Raw genomic sequence first — 18,926 nt, 5'->3', positions numbered from 1 at the left:
CCTCTCTTCCTCTCTGGAAGGGTGCGGAGGCGGAAAGTAAGTTGGCAGGGTGATAGTTTGCTCAATGTGGAAGGCAGTAACAACCTTTGGCAAGAAGGAAGGACGAGTGTGGGGCACAACCTTGTCCGGATGAACAGACAGAAAAGGAGCTTTACAGGAAAGAGTCTGGAGCTCACTTACGTGCCTAGCGGAGGTGATGGCAACCAAGAAAGCAGTCTTTAAAGTTAGTAAACGAAGAGGATAGTTGTGAAGTGGCACAAAAGGAGCGCACATTAAATAAGTAAGAACCAGATGTAAGTCCCACTGTGGCATCACTAACGGAATAGGAGGGAAAAGGTGAGTAATGCCTTTGAGAAATCTATTTACAACTGGTGAGTTGAAAAGAGAGGGCTGATCAGGGAGCCTGAGAAAGGCTGAAATTGCAGAAAGGTAGCCCTTAATAGTGCCCAGAGCAAAACCCTGCCGGGTTAAAGAAAGAAGGAACAAAAGGACTTCTGAAAGACGGGCAGAAAGGGGATCCAGAACCCTTGCTGTGCACCATGCCACACATTTGTTCCACCTGCAGGCATATATCGATTTAGTGGATGAACGCCTGGCTGCCAGAATGACATCACAGACTTCAGGAGGCAAGTCAAATGGAATCAACTGTCACCGCTCAATCTCCACGCAAGGAGGTGGAGGCTGGACAGGTTCGGGTGGAGGACCGTCCCCTGCTGCTACGACAGTAGATCCTCCCGAAGAGGCAGTCTGATCGGGGGGATCCACACTCATACTGAGTAGCTCAGGATACCAAACACTTTGAGCCCAGTCCGGAGCCACAAGAATGACTTGGGCCCGGTCACGCTTGATCTTCTCTGGGCAGAAGTGGTATAGGCAGAAAAGCGTACAATAGACCGCAACTCCACTCACGACGAAAAGTGTCGCCGAGTGAGTGCTGCCTTGAAAATTCCAACACACAGAACTGCTGACATTGCGCGTTCTCTTTGGTGGCGAATAGATGTAAACAAGACTCTCCACACTGTTGAAAGAGACCTTGCGACCACTTCCGAGTTCGTTATGCACGTGCGGCTGAGTTTGTCCGCCTGGCATTCAAAGAACCTGCCAAGTGTTGAACCACCAGGAAAATGCCCTGGTATTCCAGCCATGTCCAGAGGCACAGAGCCTCCTTATAAAGGGTCCAGGACCCCACCCCGCCTTACTTGTTGCAATACCACATGGCCGTGGTGTTGTCTGTGAACACCTGCACTACACTCCCCTTGACACAGGGAAGGAATGCCTTCAGTAGGATCGCCCAGAGCTCCAGAAGGTTGATATGGAGCCTGGGCTCCGCCAGAGACCTCTGATATCCGCCTCTCCCATGTGGTCGCCCCATCCCAGGAGAGACACATCCGTCACCACTGTGTGCTCCGGTTGGGGAAGGGAGAGGGATCTGCTGCTGACCCAATGCTGGTTCGTGAGCCACCACTGCTATTGTCGTGTGGTGCCCTCCGAGATCTGGACGTAGTCAGATAGGTTCCCCTGATGCTGCTCCCACTGGAACTTCAAATCCCACTGCAGAGCCTGCATATGCCATCTGGCATGATTGATCAATAGGATGCAGGAGGCCATGAGGCCCAGCAGCCTCAAGGTCATCCTGACCGATACCCTGGACAAGGGCTGAAAGATCGAACTCATAGCCTGAATGTCCCGGACTCGCTGCTCGGGAGGATAAACCCGAAACTGCGCCGTGTCCAGAACTGCTCCGATGAAGAGGCGCTTCTGAGACGGGATCAGGTGTAACTTCGGCACGTAGATGGAGAACCCCAGCAAATCAGGAGGTCAGCCGTAGTCTGGAGGTGGGAGAAGACCGCCTGTGGTGAGCCCGTCTTCAACAACCAGTCGTCGAGATACGGGAAGACTGAAATCCTCTGATCTGCGCAGATGAGCTGCAACCACCGCCTTCACTTTCGTGAACACCCGAGGGCGCTGGTAAGGCCAAAAGGGAGCACAGTGAACTGAAGGTGCTCGTGGCCTACCGTGAACCACAGGTAATGCCCGTGGGCAGGCAGGACATGGATATGGAAATAAGCGTGCTGCAAGTCCAACGCTACCATCCAATCTAGCGGGTCTATACCAAACAAGATCTGAGCAAGTGTGAGCCTCTTGAACTTCTCCTTCCGGAGGAAGCGATTGACGTTCCGAAGGTCCAAGATAGGACGCAGGCCCTTGTCCTTCTTTGGAACCAGGAAGTAGTGGGAGTAACAACCACAACCTAGTTCTGTCATTGGAATGCGCTCAATGGCCCCCTTGGCCAAGAGGGCCGCAACTTCCTGCTGTGCCAAATGATCCACCGACATGCTGTGGTACTCAGGTGGCATGGTTGGAGGGGTAGTCTCGAAGGGGAGGGAGTATCACCTTCGGACTATCTGCAAAACCCACCTGTCCGAAGTGACGGTGCGCTAGTGGGGTGGTGATGGCGAAGCCTGACGCCCACTGGAGTATGATGGGCCTGAAACACCGGACTAGGAAGGTTTGGAGGCAGTGGTGGCAGGGGAGGTGGTGGACTGACCTGCCCGCTGGCCCTTGACCCACGTCGGCGGGTCCCACTGTTGCTGCGCAGGCCTGTGGCTTTGAAACAAACATGTTTGGGCAACCCTTCCTTGGCCACGAAAGGAGCGAAAAGCGGACGCTGAAGGAGTGCACGTGGCCGAAAGGCCCAAGGACTTGGCCGTAGCCCGCGAGTCCTTAAAGCCCTCCAACGCACTATGTGCCTTGTCGCCAAAAAGGCGAGTGCCATCAAAAGGCATGTTCATCAGAGTGTTTTGAACATCCCCTGAAAAGCCAGTAGTCCTCAGCCAGGCGTGACGGCGAAGCACCACTGTCGGGGAAATCGCTCTGCTTTGTGAGTCGGCGGTGTCAAGGCCACAGTGAATCGTGAACTTGGCTGTATCTCTCCCCTCAGCAATAGCTTGGGAGAGCACCGTCCGGGCCTCCTCCTGACACTGAGGCAGCACCTGCGCCAGCGTATCCCACACAGAGTGGGAATAACGGCCCAAGAGGCATGCAGTGTTCACAGACCGTAGCCCTGAACTGGTGGAAGGGAAAATCTTCTTCCCAAACTGCTCCAGTTTCTTGGATTCCCTGTCTGGAGGTGGGGAAGGGAACCAGCTCTCAGGGGTAGGGTGTTGGGAGAGGAAAATGGGATCGTCTGGGGCCGGGCGATGGCGTCAGGCCACATTCCTATCCACAGGAGCCCCTGTGTTGGATCTGGACCAGGTGTCCAAAAGAGCGTCTGAAAGTGCATCATTAAAGGGCAACATCGGCTCCGCAGAGGAAGCTACCGGCTGAAGCACTTCTGTCAGGAGGTTAGTCCTGACGGCCACTGCAGGGAGCTCGAGGTGGAGAGCCTTTGCTGCCCTAGGCAACACCACTGAATAAGTACAACCCTCCTCCGGAGCCAACGCAGTAGGAGACAGTGTGCCAGATTCTGGCGAGAAATCCAGATCACCGGCGTACCGCAAATCCTCTGCCCAGTTTGGGTCTAACTCGCATTGGGCTGCGAGAGGGTCTTCAGACCCTTCCCAGTCCCTCCCCACCCTCCATAACCTGCTGGGCAGGTGGGAAAGATGGAGGAGGATACAGAAAGGGATAACAATTCCCCATCAGCGTCGGATGAAACTTTATACCTACCCAGGACCAGACGGGAGAAGGAAACGCTTGGCGGCAACACAGAAGTTCGGGGGCATATCACAGCCCGGATGTATTTCTAACTCCTGCCATGGAGTTGATGGGTGTTAAGGAAGTTTGTGAATTTTTTACATCAAACACATTACTGAGCGATTACACATAATATCGGGGCTCCATCTCATCGCTGGAGCGTATCGATCGTGCTCCCGGGTGGGAGACTTATTTAGTCTACTTAAATGTTCCGAATCTGAATCAAATTTCCTGTCTATATAGAAACAGGATCGACTCTGACGCGCAGCAGATTTCTTTTGCATACCAATGCATGTTTAACGGTTAAGACTCTCTAATTTAGAGTAGCGGAAGAACTAAGTGTTTCCAAGGATTCTTTGTACAATTTGACGTACATCTAAACATCACGGCTCTTTACTTTGAGCAGTGGAAGGACCCAGTGTCAAAAGCCTTGAAAAAGTTACAATGTGTAACGAAACACGTCGGCTGCCATCTTCCCTCAAAAAAACATCGTGGACACATTGGGATCACGTCCATTATTGACGTCAACAGTATATGTCTGTTACTATGCTCTATGAAACTTGATTTCACTGACTTTTGACTATTATGTGAAGTATTATTACTAGATAATTAAAATTTGAATTCTTTGACAAATTACCCAAGGAATGACTTATTGAAATCTTTAACTGATTGTGGCCAGTCTCAAAAATAGAGTTAAGACTTTTTTGTTGACCAGCATAGACTAGAATATGGACATTAAGAGTGCCGAGACACATTGTTTGTTGTTTTAGGGACACTGAATTTCTGTGCAGCAACATCCTTGGGCAGTGAGGTGTTTTTGTGTTCTTGAGAGGCACCAAGAGTTGGAATCAGTCATTGACCGGAACTTATTTGTCTAATGATAGGATTGATGTGCTACTGTACTTGCCACCATTATACTTTTTGCTGTGTTTATATGAGATTTTTGTGGTAGTTTGCACTCAGTTCTCCACATTGTGCTTTGATTAATTGGATACATATTGACAAAATGTACATACTAAGATGTCTTTTGACGATGAGAGAGACAAACTCCTTATGGAGCTGCTCACAGGAACTTCAGATCAATCTAAAAAACAGCAACAGAATAGTGCACAGGAAGGCCTTAAGCAGAAATGTATCAAATTGGAACACTTGAAGAAGCAGGACTTGTCAAGATGGTGGGATGCCACTATCTTGAAGAGGTATCTTGATATTAGACAAATACCTCGTAGATTACGGGTGATTATTTTTGCCTCCTTTGAGGATTTAGACCCAGATCTACTTAAGGAATGGGAGGAATTAATATTCACCTCCTCACACAAAATGATGAACACATGCAGAACGCAAGCGCAGCAGTCTATTACTTGAGATAGAACAACTCAAAATGGAAATAAAGAGTCTAAATTTACCTGGGGTAACAGAGAAAAATTACAAGATACTTAAAGAAATCTTAGGCTCACATCAGCAGTATATTAGAGACAAAAAAATTAGGTCCTCAATAACCTGCTGGGCAGGTGGGAAAGATGGAGGAGGATGGAGAAAGGGATACAAATTATTTATCTTCCACAGCTGGGGGAGTCTGTGTCGTCCACCTTAATGCTATAGACCTTTTAGTTAATAGAAGTACAATAACTGGGTTTTCAGCTCTAGTGGCGAGTTACGTAATGCTTTATCCTTCAAGCTTGTTCATGAAGATATGGTGCACACCTCTTCTTGCAAAGTTTTTAAGTCGTACTTTTTAAACCATTTTAATCCTTAGGTGCGTGCAATTTTCCGTAGTGCTGTGCCCTAAGCACAAAGGTACTAACTTCATCAGAGGTGGGACTGTCTCCAGTCCCCGGAAAAGCACAGCAAAACGCCACTTTGGGCTGTACCTATTTACGAACATTTTTAACTTATTCCACATTTATCCCTAGTAATCCAAAACAATTGTCATCAGTATTCCGAATCTTCCACTGACGAGAAAACGCACTTCGTGTACACGTTAATTTCCAAGTTTCTACTATTCTCATGGTGTCACTCGGACTTTGACCAAGAATATGACGAAAAACGTGAATTCATTTCAGGCAATATTTATTGTCACATAACCCAATGCATTTCGGGCATCCAGCCCTTCTTCGGGGGTCACTGTAAGTTATAAAAAAAGCAACAAGATTACCAAGCTGTTTGTCCCTGTGAATACATTTTACATTGTCTAAACATGTCCGACCTTAATTTATCTTTTACTTCTCCTAAGAAAGACATCCCAATTTTTTCTAAACAAATATACACATGTTAACCCAAAAAGTACAGCCTCAGACTCGAACCCCTATTATTTGCACATTGTTACATGCTGCAATAGCGCGCTGAGCCACCCCTTGCCCAAAGATATACGCCCTTCTTTTCAAACTCAGTGTCAACTTATTGCAATACTCAGACAAAGTACGTGAACTCATGTTTTATGAACAGTATAAACTCTGTGCTATATACAATGAACATATAGCCAATAATCTGACAAAAAACAAACAGTAAATCTTATCTTTGACACGTTTAAAACTAACGGTATTTAACCTAGGTAACATAGTCTAAGAGTCATTAAAAGAGTCCCGTGTCCATTGCATTCATAAATAAACTGTTCTCCTAGCTTACACGTACCTGATGTCCCAACATTAACAGCTACATTGCCTCACTGCTGAAAAAAGGAGTTACCATTCCACTCGTTTTCCCTCTTTTTAAAGAACATGCTTTGCGCTCTGATTGGTCCGAATTAGATGAAGGTTCCCACCCTCTCTCACCTGGTAAAATAATTATTCCTGAGATCTGTGCTTACAAAAAACTACATTTCCCACCTTTCCCTGGTTCCATGTGCAGTTAACCTTGACTGAAAAGACATCTATAATCACAGGAGTTTTACATGAATCCGACAATGCTTGTTGAAATCATATTACTTATACATTCTCAAACAGTCCAATGTTTAAATCCAGTTCTCCTGCTGCCGTCCCCATGAACCATCTACAACCAAATATACACAACCCGAAGTATAATGCTATAAACTGCACACCTATTTAATTAGCAGCATAAAGTTATAAGACTGTATGGTCAGAGTGGAGTTAATCAAACAGCTTTATACACTATATTCATGGCTGTCTATATTTGTTCTTCCTCCTCTTCATTGCCATCAGCAGCCAAAAAACGGAATACTCATATGTTCCCTATGGTCCAGCCACTTGTTTCTCGGATGCTTCTTGAACTGGGCAATACTATCTGTTGCTGCTACAAACTCAGAGATTATTTATCTTCCACAGCTGGGGGAGCCTGTGTCGTCCACCTTAATGCTATAGACCTTTTAGTTAATAGAAGTACAATAACTGGGTTTTCAGCTCTAGTGGCGAGTTACGTAATGCTTTATCCTTCAAGCTGCCATGAGGTTCTTCACTTATAAATGTTGTAAATGGGGTCCTGGTCGGTCAAGTAGGCAAGGTGGCATATGAGCCCAGACCTACAGACTCAATCTCACACATTTTAAGTACATCCTGAAGGATCAAGCAATTCAAGAGGAAAAACGGTGCTGTCCCTCTCCAGCAAAGACTAAATGAGCAAAAAGAACAGAAAGGGAATCAGTACCTGCATGGCATCCGTGGCACCCATCCCTAACTGGAAGGAAAGTGCCCTAGACTGAGGGAAATTATATGGTACCCCTCTCAAGACCAGAGAAGGACTATGGCACACCTTAACAAAATAAAAGACAGAGACCCCCTCCCCCACATGAGGTCTGCGGGGGGGGGGGGGATTAAATCCACGTTAGGTCAAGAGGTCCACGGAGCTCTGGGATCCCCACCAAAGTCAGGGAGTCAACAAGGCAATAATGTCTACATCCTTACCTTTAAAGACCAAAATGTCATCATTCATGCAGCAAGCTCTAAAGGTTCACAGCAATATGACTATGCAACAGTCCTCTTTCCAGACTTTACACAGGCAGTACAAAACCAAAAAGATTCTTCGATATGGTAAAAAGAGAGCTCAAAGAGATTTGAATTACATGATGGTGTTATCGGCCTGGCTCAGGATAACCACAGATGGGTAGTCCTATCACTAAGCTCTCCAGGTCTGAGATGAGCAGCAAATGTGGCATCTTATTGGGAAGCTCATTCAGTGAACCACAATGAGGATAAGAGGGTTCAGAGGTAGCCAAGTAGAAAAAGAGAGAACTGTATAAAACCTAAATCCCTTAGAGAAGAGAAGACCCAGCTACTCCAGAAAAAAGATGGTTACCACAGAGAAATAGTGACATAGACTTGGATAATCCACCACCAATTAAAATATAGGATTAAAGAAATGGTATTGAGTATATATGATGGCCTCGCATTATATGAAGGGTGGATAGGTAGGACTAGAGTTAGGTGAAAATAGCAATACACCTAGGCTTGACAAGAGGTACTCTCGTCTCCAGCTGCTCATAAGATGAATGATAAGGAGAGACTGAACTGCTTCACCTAATCTGCTGTGTATGAGGCTCTTACTAAAGACAGATTAAACTAGTCCTCCACTCCAGCCAGTGAAAGCCCAGGTGGAAGGATGCACTGCTGAGTACCCCACGTCCCAAGGAAAACAATCTTTGCACAAGCAGTGTCCATATTAGAAGGTTGGGGCAACATGAATCCTGCAAGTTAGGGATGATGGCAGTTCTGAGCCTATCGTCCAGATGTGTGTGAGAGGAGGGGAGGGTAACAGAAGTGTAATGCATGTTTATGTGCACAGAGAAACAACACACCTTCAGAAATGGCTAAGAGTTAGTGTAAAGAGAGACAGAGCAGAACACATGGCCAAGAGATGGTGGCTAGAACTGGATCCTTACGGGAGATAACAAAAGAGCTTTGCTTAAGATTATAGCTTGGAATATAAACGCACTAAGGACAAGATCAGGCACTGCATGGTGTTGAGCCTCCTTCACAGCTATTGCCCCAACAAAGCAGTCTTACAGGAGACACACCCGAGAGGCACATCTGGCAGGCTCCTGAGCCAAGGGATATACACCTCATTACAACAGGCTCAAGAAGGGTAGCTAGCCTAATCTCCTCAAGAAATCCATATAGTTCTGGGTGGGGACACTAAACCTGTGCACTGGGGTGACATCCTGGACCCATAAAGGGGAACTGATCTCCATAGCAATGTTATCTCCCACAGGGACTGCAGACAAAAGTATCAGAATGACTGGGCACAGTACTCCGGAAAGAGGACTGACCCCTGGGGCGATATGAACATGGTACAATTGACAGAGACAGAATAATGTTAAGAGCTACAGAATTAAAGTATTTAAATAATTGTATACAATAATTGCATTGCTTTTTTAGACAACACATATGGATCACGTTGTAACAATGATTGATTGACCTGCCAGTCAGTCAAAAGGCTTTATTTCGATAAAAACATATCATAAAAGCATCACATTATAAAAAACACATTTTGCAGTTAAAAACAAGAATTAGTCTATTTACACCAGGGTTTCTTCCCTTTTTTACGTCTGACATTTGCAGGTAAGAAACACAATATAAAACAAGAATTTAAGAATCAGATTAAACAGTACATTTAAGCCTTTTGATTCTAAGGTGCCATGCCCATGATAAAAATTTTGAGAGACTGCAGGCAAAGAATGGGCGTGAATCTGTCGTTAAGATGCGCAGCCATAGGAGTACAGTTAAAAAATGCAAATAATATGTGTACGGTTTTTATGGAAAAGCAGTAATGGAATGAATAAGAATGAAAGTTAATGTCTTGGTTGGATGAGAGTGAGGATGTTGCAGTCGTTTTTAAGATACGTTTTGTACTGAGGCCTGCTGATTATTATTAAATATGGAATGTAGATGGTTTTTACAAAAAATTTGGAAAATAAAATGTTATGCAATAAGGAGAATTGACTTCTCTGAATATGAAAATGTTAGACGTGTGTATGAACGTGTAGTATGGCAAGACAGTGTTTTTTCCTTCGTTATTTGTATTTTCCAGCCCTGTTACCTCATATTTACAGGGTTCCCTTTTCTATAACTGAGGACAGAGACAGACAGATCAGCCACGTAGGGAAGAGTCGTGCAACATACCACCAAACTGAGGATATTCACTAAGGTGCTGAATGAAACAGATTGATGGAGGAAGCCATCAGATGGACAGTAATATTAGTACCACTCGAATGTTCCAAACTCCTCCTCAAAGACTATCTTTTAACATCACCACATGAGGGACACAGGGTCCATGACATGAGGTTCCTTGCAAGACAGGTATCAGATTATTTCAAATTGTGGTCAGTGCTTCATGAAAAAGAGGGAAGGAGCCAAGGGACGCAGGTTAGATAGGTGGGATGTAGAAGACCCGAATACTTTAAATAAGCTGATGACAAATACTTTTCGTAAAGCAAAGGACTCGTACAATAGAAGGTATCATTCTTTGACACTTAAAAGGCAACAGGAAGGGGAAAGCATTTGCAAGTGCAGTGGAAAAGAAAAGGGAGCATGACGCTGAGTAGATGGGAGAAATGTAGATACAGATGGAAAAACAATTTTACAAAGTCTTCATTGGACACCTATATGAAGTGGGAGATAATGCCGGGAAGTTTAATGCAGGTTTGCACTCCACATGACTGGCAACAGATGACCTTGGATGCGGGTGATATAACCATTGTCTAACCAATTTTTCCAATTCTGTTAGTTTCACTGGTTCATGTAGCCTCAAACGGCACCTGCAATCTGGCCCCTTCTCCCTCACTTAGTTCTCCTGTTTCCCCCATTCGCTGCAATGTATCATGAGTGATTAATATTAGGGTGAGCCTAGAGACTGTAGGTTTAGCACTTTCTCTGGTCTCAGATCTTGCCATTGAACCCTGCATACACATTTATATTGTTTCGATAGAACACTTTCAGCACCACAAGTTAGCTAAGGCCTAGCAGGATGACAATACAAATAATCACCTCTTAGACATATATTCTAATGTTCTACACATTATTATATACTTCTTCATTTCAGATTGTTTGTTGTCTCTATCTTGCAAGTAGTCCAGGGTGGGTTCGCTGTCTAGTGTTGCAGAGGGAGTGTCTCAAGATATCCCTGCTGTGTATTGGTGGATGGGAAAGTGGATAACAATCTTCCACTCTTGCCCCTTCACATGCATCTAACCCCAGATTCCTAGGAAGCCTAAGTCACTGCAGTGTACTGTGGAAGTGAAGCAGGCGAGCAAAGAAAGTGGGGCAGACAGTGCAGATGAAGCTTTAAAAAACACACAAAAAGGATTTTTCCATTATTGAACCAGCCTTGGGTGAGTCAAGATGCTTCCCTGGGAGAGCCCTGCCTCCCGTGACCCATTGTAATTTCCCATGCAGCTCCAAGTTGGCAGGTCTACGGACTCAAGGGGGCCAGGGTCTAGGCCAGCTACACAGGCCTGCCTTTCAGTTAGTACCTCATGTTCAGGCTACTCTACTAGATCATCATTACCACTCCCCTGCAGGCACACAGCCTATGAAGGACCTGCTGGTATGCTACTACTGCCAGATTCGGCTTATGTTCTCAGCAGAAATTCAAGTAGGTACTGATATCCCTTCCTCCTTCTGGACCCCTTAGCTTGGCACACCATGGAGGTACTGCTGGGTCATCCTACTTCCACAGTTATGCACAAACTTGGGACCTGGTTCCTATACACAAACTCACTAAGAGCTATCCTACACTGGAGGTCTGATGAACGAATGAAAAGGGCGCATATCTGCAGAAGTAAATATATTCACATGCAAAGAAATATTATTAATACACTCTTACTATTTTACTTGGTAACCCGTTCTAGTTAATAATAATTTGACATAACTGTAATATGCACAACTTTTTACATGCATAAGAGCAAAAATACCATTCACTTCTTGACGTCTGATTCTAAATGTTAACTTTTTTATTTTTCAGATTCCGATTGTCATTCCTTTCATTGTGGTCCTGATATCCATTTACCTGGTAGTAGCACCAATTATTAGTTCACCTGCGTGGGAATACCTCTACTGTGTTATATTTATTTTTAGTGGTCTGATATTTTATTTTCCTTTTGTACACTACAAGATGAAATGGGCTCAGAAAATTACAAGTAAGCATGTTTTATTTTATATAAATGCATGGGGCTAAATGCTTCGTTCGGGATATGTAAAATAACTGCGGCCCAGGCGTGTGAAACTGTTTTAAGTTCACAATGTGTTATTTGCAAAATCACAGACTTTGAGACACACAAAACAATGTTGCAATGTACTAAAGACACACACGACAGAAAAACCTGTGCGATTCGCATGGTGCACCTTTTGTGACCCATGCCGACTTATTAAATAAATGGGCATTATACTCTCCTTTACAAGCCGGTATCAGAGACGTTTTAAGGCATGGACAAAGTGGGATCTGGCCCATGGCCCCAGCCGTACAGAGGGCCCTCTGTTAGAGCCAACTCTATTCTGCAGATACTTGCCCTGATGGTCTAGAATAATTTTTAAACAGATTGTTTTGAAAGCTATTTTCCTTTAATATATTTTTTAATGTGGGTGATGTGTGAGAGTGTTTTACAGAAGAAATGCTGTGTTTATGTTGCATGCAGCATCCATCATTTTTTTACATTTTAGATCAAAACAGGACCTCAGATATGAGGAATGGGAATATTTGCAGTTTATACTAGTGGGCTGCTGCTGTGCTACAGCAGTGAAAACACACGTCACTATCCCTAAATATTAGATATAAACACGTTTAGAATGCGGATGAGTGTTCCTGTGCAGTCATTGACCTGGCCAAAGGGGGGATGAAAGAGCTGAAATTGGATCAGAAATCCACAGCTGTCCTAAACAAGGCCCCCCAAAATACGTTTAGCCCGCCCCCCAAAATCCTTAAAATGTCCCTGGCCGGTATCCAACGTAACAATATTCTTGCCAATTCCTAGAGGAGGGCAAGCTGCTGAAAACTTGAGCCAGACTGGAGCCTGCTACCCTCCTGCTCTGGCTCAGTTCGAAGTCCTCTTGGACACTCGTGGACTCTGTCTGCCACCCACACTCTAACTACACGTGCCGAGATGTAAAGGAAAAATAAAATAACCTTTGATGTAAAACATGAAACTGAAAAAATAAACTCCTCTTGTGGCTGACTGACACGATGTAAATCAGAAAACCTGGGAGTTATGCCGGATTTCCCGCTTACCCAAATTGTGTGATCCTGGGCAAGTATTTGCACTGTGCTTCCATTCTGCTCAATATTGCATTTGAGAGCACTCTCCAAATACGTGAGTTCGGACTGTGTGCTATACAAACACTTCCCTTGTGCCTTTTTTTTTTAAATAGACTCTAATGTTGTTCCATGAAAGAATCTAGGCCACGTATAGGACACGCATAGTAAATGACTTGCTTCTTAATTCGCAAATAGCAGTGTTCTCAAGGCATGGCAGAGGGGGCATTGATATTTTTAAGGTCATGTTTAAAAACTGCCGCATTTTCATTTGTATTTTTTTGATGGTTGATTACTTAAAATCATTACATAACAACACATGCGAACATTGGGTTGCAAGCACAAGTACGCTAACAGATTATTCTGAAAGAAGTAGATACAATCAAAATACTTTAAATTAGTAAGAAAATAGGTGCAACATATTTTAGTGTAACTACGTGGATTCATACAAGATTTGAAACCCTCCTTGACCGTTGCAAAAGCACCGGCAGTATCTCCTCCCCGTTGAAAGAAACTGATTGACTCTATCAATCAAAATAGCAACATCACTTCTAATAGCTTAAGTAGTTCAACAATTGCTGTCCAACCTGGAGACTAAGGGACTACCTTTTCTAATGCACATCAGGTGCCTCCCTCTATATGACCTCCCGAGCACTGATAAAGTAAGGTGGAAGATCCTCGCATGGAACTTAGCCGAAAGCTAAAACTTATGGATCCTGACTGGAGACCTTATATATATGAGCATGACATACGTGTGTTTCAGGAAGCATGGTACCCCAAACCTTGCTTCAGATGTGGCTATTCCAGTTTTACATGTCCCACTTTGACCCAGGAGAGAGGTTGCCCAATTGGGGGGTTATTAGTTTGGGTGAAAAACTCATTCAACTGTAAAATCACCATACTCAATGGAACCACTCGTGACCTCCTCGGCCTCCAATTATATGAAGACAATATGTGCCTTTATCTTTTTAATGTTTAGAATAGGCTTATGGGTACGAACAAGGAATCTTATATTTTAACACTCCTAGATAGCCAGATAAGTTCCCTGTCTCATAAAGCCCTTATAATAGTGCCAGGTGACTTCAATGAGACAATAGAACCATTAGATAGCTGTGTCTCGAATATATCTAATGAGGAGGATGCTTTATGGAACATTCCCAGAATAGGCATCTCCCAAGTAAAGACATTCTCAACCTTGGCAGTACAGCTGTTAGGTATCACATTAGGAACAGGGCTAAGAGCTTTCAACGGGAGATCCTATCATACTAAGAGAGTGCCATGATCTACAAACGTGACAACAGCTCAAGCTGAATTGATTATAGATTTATTTCCCTGTATGTTTGGGCTTATATGGGCGATATAACCGTAGTTGAAAGGAGGGACAGCGACCACAACGCCCTGAAGCTGGTACTTACTGGGCTACTCAAATCCTGTATGGGAAGTAACAAAGCCTAGTGTTTTTGGGAATGCAGTTCTTCCCAACAATAAAAAGGCTTTAAAATGGGGGCATGCCCAAACTCATCCCGAAATTGGAACAGGTCTACACTGATGTAGGTACTGCCATGGAGGAAATCAACAATTTGTTTGAAGAGGGTGCAGCCCGAGTCAAATTATAAAAGTCCATGAGAATTGGTTTGTGCTGATGAGGGAACTGTTCACTAGAGAACATACGAAACCAACAGAAAATTGCCCAAAACATCATCCATGGTATAATGCTAAGTGTAGGATAGCAAAAGCTGATCTCCTGAGTTACATAAAAGCAGAAGATCAAAGTCGTGTTCAAGAGGCTCAAAAAATGTACAAGGCCAAACTAAATCAAGCTCGAAGTGCCTGGGAAGCAAAGGTCTGGGCAGATTTAACTCAGGAAGCAACGTTAGAGGACTCTAAAGCATTTTGGGCCATTCTGGTGCATGGCAGCGTCTCTGCAGCAAGCCTAGTAGCTTTCCACAATGAACCATGCAAATGGGTTAACCATCCCTCAGAGTTATACACTACACAGGTTACCAGCGATCAAGACACCAAGATCAGTGAAATGTCTTCTATCATCATTCAGGGGCAAGCAGATACTTTCAAGATCTCCCTTGCAGACTCCTTTGGGGCATTACAATTAATTAAGCTCTGAATCAGGCCTCGATTCCTAAATCAGACTTGTGTTAAGACTCATTCCTCTTTGTGCTCCCTGTGGACCAGTACATCAGGAAGGAAACAGGAAGGAAAAGATTTTCCTTCATTGATACACAGAGAAAATCTTAGCTCACCCACTCCCCAAAGATCAGGTCGTGCGAGGTCCGGATAATGGATCCATTATCCGGACCTCGCACGACCTACAGACGCACGGATCGGGTGCGCTCCCCTTTTTGCCACAGGCACCTCCATGAAGCTCGGGATGCAACCGTCCTAGCCTTCAACGCCTGCTTGTTTAGCAGCTCTCTGGCGATACTCTACTCACAGTCCACACATACGTGGCTGGCATCCCACCGCTCCGTGCCGTCACGATCCCGATACCAACGTAGTCTATCAGCCCTGAAGAGTCACATCTCCTTCACAGTGTGATGAAACACGTGTCAGCTGGCTACTATTTTCTGTACTGACCAATAATTGAACTATAAACAATTTTCATCCACATAAACCTTTGTATCTGGCGTTTTTGAACTTTGACGCATTATTTTTCTCTCAGCGGGTTTACCAGTCCTCACACTAGGACTACATACTATACTTGCGTGTGCACAGGATCTGTTCTTCTTCCCTTTGGTTTAGGCCTCCCTACACAATCTCAGGGGTTGTTTTTCCTATTGGGTTTGTGTTCCCCTGTCCTGTTCTGCACCGCGTGCCTACCGCACAACCATTTCAGCAGCAAGATCACACTGCTCAGAGCGCCACTGCTTCCTGCTCTCTCAACGCAAACCCTCTCCCTCTCAAACCATGCCTGACTAAGAGTCTCAGGCTTCTGGACCAGCTGTACATGTCATCAGTGGCAAGTTTAACAGAGAACATCTGGTTAGGCTAAGTTGGACTCAAGACTTGAAAAATGTAACAGGACACAGATTGCTAGGACCATGGGTGCATTGCAGACCTAAACACTTACTTCTTCCTTCCTGGGATACCACCAAAAGCAGTCCTTTCAGGACACGATTGGACTGAAGTCCTTTGGCAGAGGTGGAGGGAGGCAAGGGTAAAAGTGGCTCTAACAAGGTCTCCTCCGTTGAAGGGGCCAAATTCTCAGTTGCCACCGATGATCCCCTGGCACTAGACGGTCCGAAAAGAATGGTGAATAAAACGCAATCTGAGGTGGAGTATTTGTTAGGGGCATTGTTGTCAGAGGAAGGAGTCACAGGGTGTTTTCTGACTTTAAAGATCTTTAAAGAAAAACAACTTGGAAATATCTTCACTCAAAATTAGATGGCTGGAGAATACGAAGCATGTGTATCTGTAGAAACACGTGCTACACTCATAATGATTGCCACCTGAATCTGGGGCAGTACATAAACCACCTTCAATATCAAGAATTGTGCATTTCTACATTGGGATAATTATACATTGTGTTGCAGCCCTGTGATTGATGGATATGTTTTGGCTAAGATAACACCTGACAAAATTCCATAAAGAAACCAAACATTCCGGGGATGTAATTAAGCCAGACAATGAAATTCATTTTATCTGTACTAGATCGAACATGTTTTCTGCTTGCTTGGTTGGATAACACATGCTTGAATCATCAACAATACGTATAGTCATTCCCTAATATGAGTTAGCTACAAAAGTGATGAGCCACTAATTTAGTTTTACACTTGAATGGTGTTATTTTGAATATATCAAAGGCTCCACAGTTGCAAAACGCTAAGGACTCAGCTGTCAGTTTTCTTCTAAGCATGCCTCCATTAAATTATGAAAAAAGAAACAGTTAACCCTGTCAAATACATTTGATCATCACAATAAATGCAGTTAACCAGTTTTGAGCTTCCCCCCCCCCTAAAATACTCCTGTATTTTCAGTACTTTTTCACTAACACAAAATTCCCCAAGCATTTGGCACACACGAGAATCAGTACCAGGATAGTATCAACACTACAGATGTAGACCATCCGTTCAAGACAACCTACCTCCATCCAAAGAGAAATATTGTATTAGATTCGAACAAATGGAATCAGTATGAGATAACCTACATGTGCTTATAGAAGTAATACCAAGTAATACTGCACTCAGACTTTATTATTTTGGGGTTTTTCATACAAAGTCCCAGACAAACATTTTGAAAAACAAAAAAAACTGATGGATGTTAGCGATTGGATGACAAATCCATTGAAGTGGGCTATGTTCTCTTCATCACTTATTTTGGATCATTTCAACCCTGATTTCACTTGTGCCAGGACGGGCTTGAAATTTGGGGTAGAGAGGGTTGACTGACACGTAGGGATGTGTTTCATCAGGGCCCAACCTTCAAAATTTGCAAAATAATTTTTAAGCTAAATAAACAAGAAGGATCATGGTATCATCAAATGAGATATTGAGGACTAGGCCCAATGAACAGAAGTAATACAAACAGTAACTCAAGAGACTTTGAACATCTAATCACAACATACAGCAGCTACGGGAGCTCAATAATCCTACTCCATAGGATTATTGTAGAAGGGAAGAATAAAGAGATCTGGAAATATATGAACGCTTCGGTAAGGTGTAGACATACATGAGCATTTTGGGGGCAAGAACGATGCACGCTTTAATTTGCACAAGATGTACAAAAATGTCTGACCAATGTTTAAGGAGATGTAGGAATATAGCAGATGGTACACATTTTTGGGGGTCAAGCACTAAGCTTTAAACATACTGGGATGACGTTTTACATATGACAAAGAATGTGCTGGCATATCTGATCACAGAAGACTACTGGGATTAGAAGATCCATCTCTTGACCTGGTGCTAGAAGAAAAGGAACATGTGCCATAGAAGTGAGAGAGCACCTGCTCCCCCAAACCTTATCAGGGATTCAAGAGCCAGAGAAAGAAAGATTATCAATGAAAGACTTGACTCATTAAAAAACTTATGACACACACATCTGTAGTGCTTAAACTGAAATTAACAACTGATTGATCCAAAAACTATTTAAAATCCATGAAAATGAGGACAATTATTTGTAACAAATATGTAGGTATATTTAAAATGAAGAGTGACTCTTTTCTTTCTTTCAGACCCTATCATTATAATGAAGAGTGATTCTTTTCTTTCTTTCAGAACCCATCACTATGTATCTCCAGATGCTCATGGAAGTGGTTCCACCAGAGGAAGAAGTTGAAGAGTGAAAGTGTGCTTCCCTAACCCTTTGTAATTTATATGTGAACAGCCTGCATTATTTTATATGATATATGTATGAAACTTGATATCTGTATGGCTCAAGTTTAATCTTGTGTTTTTTTGCAGTAACTTTAACATACAATGTTACATAAACAGAATGCCAGTGTTTAAGGTTTCCAATGTTGCACTGCTGGACATGCATTAACCAATTTTCGGAATATCATTTAAATAAATCGTGTACGAAAGCTTTACCTGAAATAAATCAAATATTTGTATGCACGTGTGAGTGCTTTTGACATTAAAACTGAGTTGGTATATGTAAATTACACAGGCGGATAATGTCATATCTACTCAGGAAAGGAGTCTGCACTTAAGGCCTAATTATTTGTTTATACTAATACAATTTGGAAATAGCAAAGAAAGTATAAAACAGAGCAGTACATTGCATATTACAGCACACTTGCTCAATGATTGAGCATCAGTTACCAACATGAGATGCACGTGGCTCCTATTTAACACCATGAACATTATCCCTGTTTTGGCATACGGCAAGGACCAGATTAAAATGACTCTTCTGCGCCAGAAAAGAAAAATGGAAAAGAAAAAATGATTTTTGTAAATGAAACTTTTTAGAGGTGCCAAAAGATCAACTGAAAGTCATTATACTCAAAATGCAATGACAAATCAACGGTCTTCCAGCCAGGAGAGAGGATTCTCCTGGTTATACCTTCAACCAGTGTTGAAGTC

General features: G+C 43.5%; 1 protein-coding gene across 2 annotated transcripts in view; it reads left to right on the top strand.

The window, feature by feature from the left end:
* The window catches only part of SLC7A9 (solute carrier family 7 member 9), an 824,809-nt gene extending 806,326 nt beyond the window's left edge, over positions 1 to 18,483 (top strand). For both annotated transcript variants that reach the window (XM_078669571.1, XM_078669572.1), the window contains 2 exons: positions 11,608 to 11,782; positions 18,120 to 18,483. In XM_078669571.1, coding sequence (XP_078525697.1) covers positions 11,608 to 11,782; positions 18,120 to 18,187 — 243 coding nt within the window. In that variant the 3' untranslated portion in view covers positions 18,188 to 18,483. The remainder of the gene's footprint in view (positions 1 to 11,607; positions 11,783 to 18,119) is intronic.
* The last annotated feature ends 443 nt before the right edge of the window (positions 18,484 to 18,926 follow it).

The sequence above is a fragment of the Lissotriton helveticus genome, chromosome 12 (assembly GCF_964261635.1).
Source record: "Lissotriton helveticus chromosome 12, aLisHel1.1, whole genome shotgun sequence".
Taxonomy (NCBI): Eukaryota; Metazoa; Chordata; class Amphibia; order Caudata; family Salamandridae; genus Lissotriton; species Lissotriton helveticus.
This window is presented reverse-complemented; position numbering and strand designations above follow the sequence as displayed.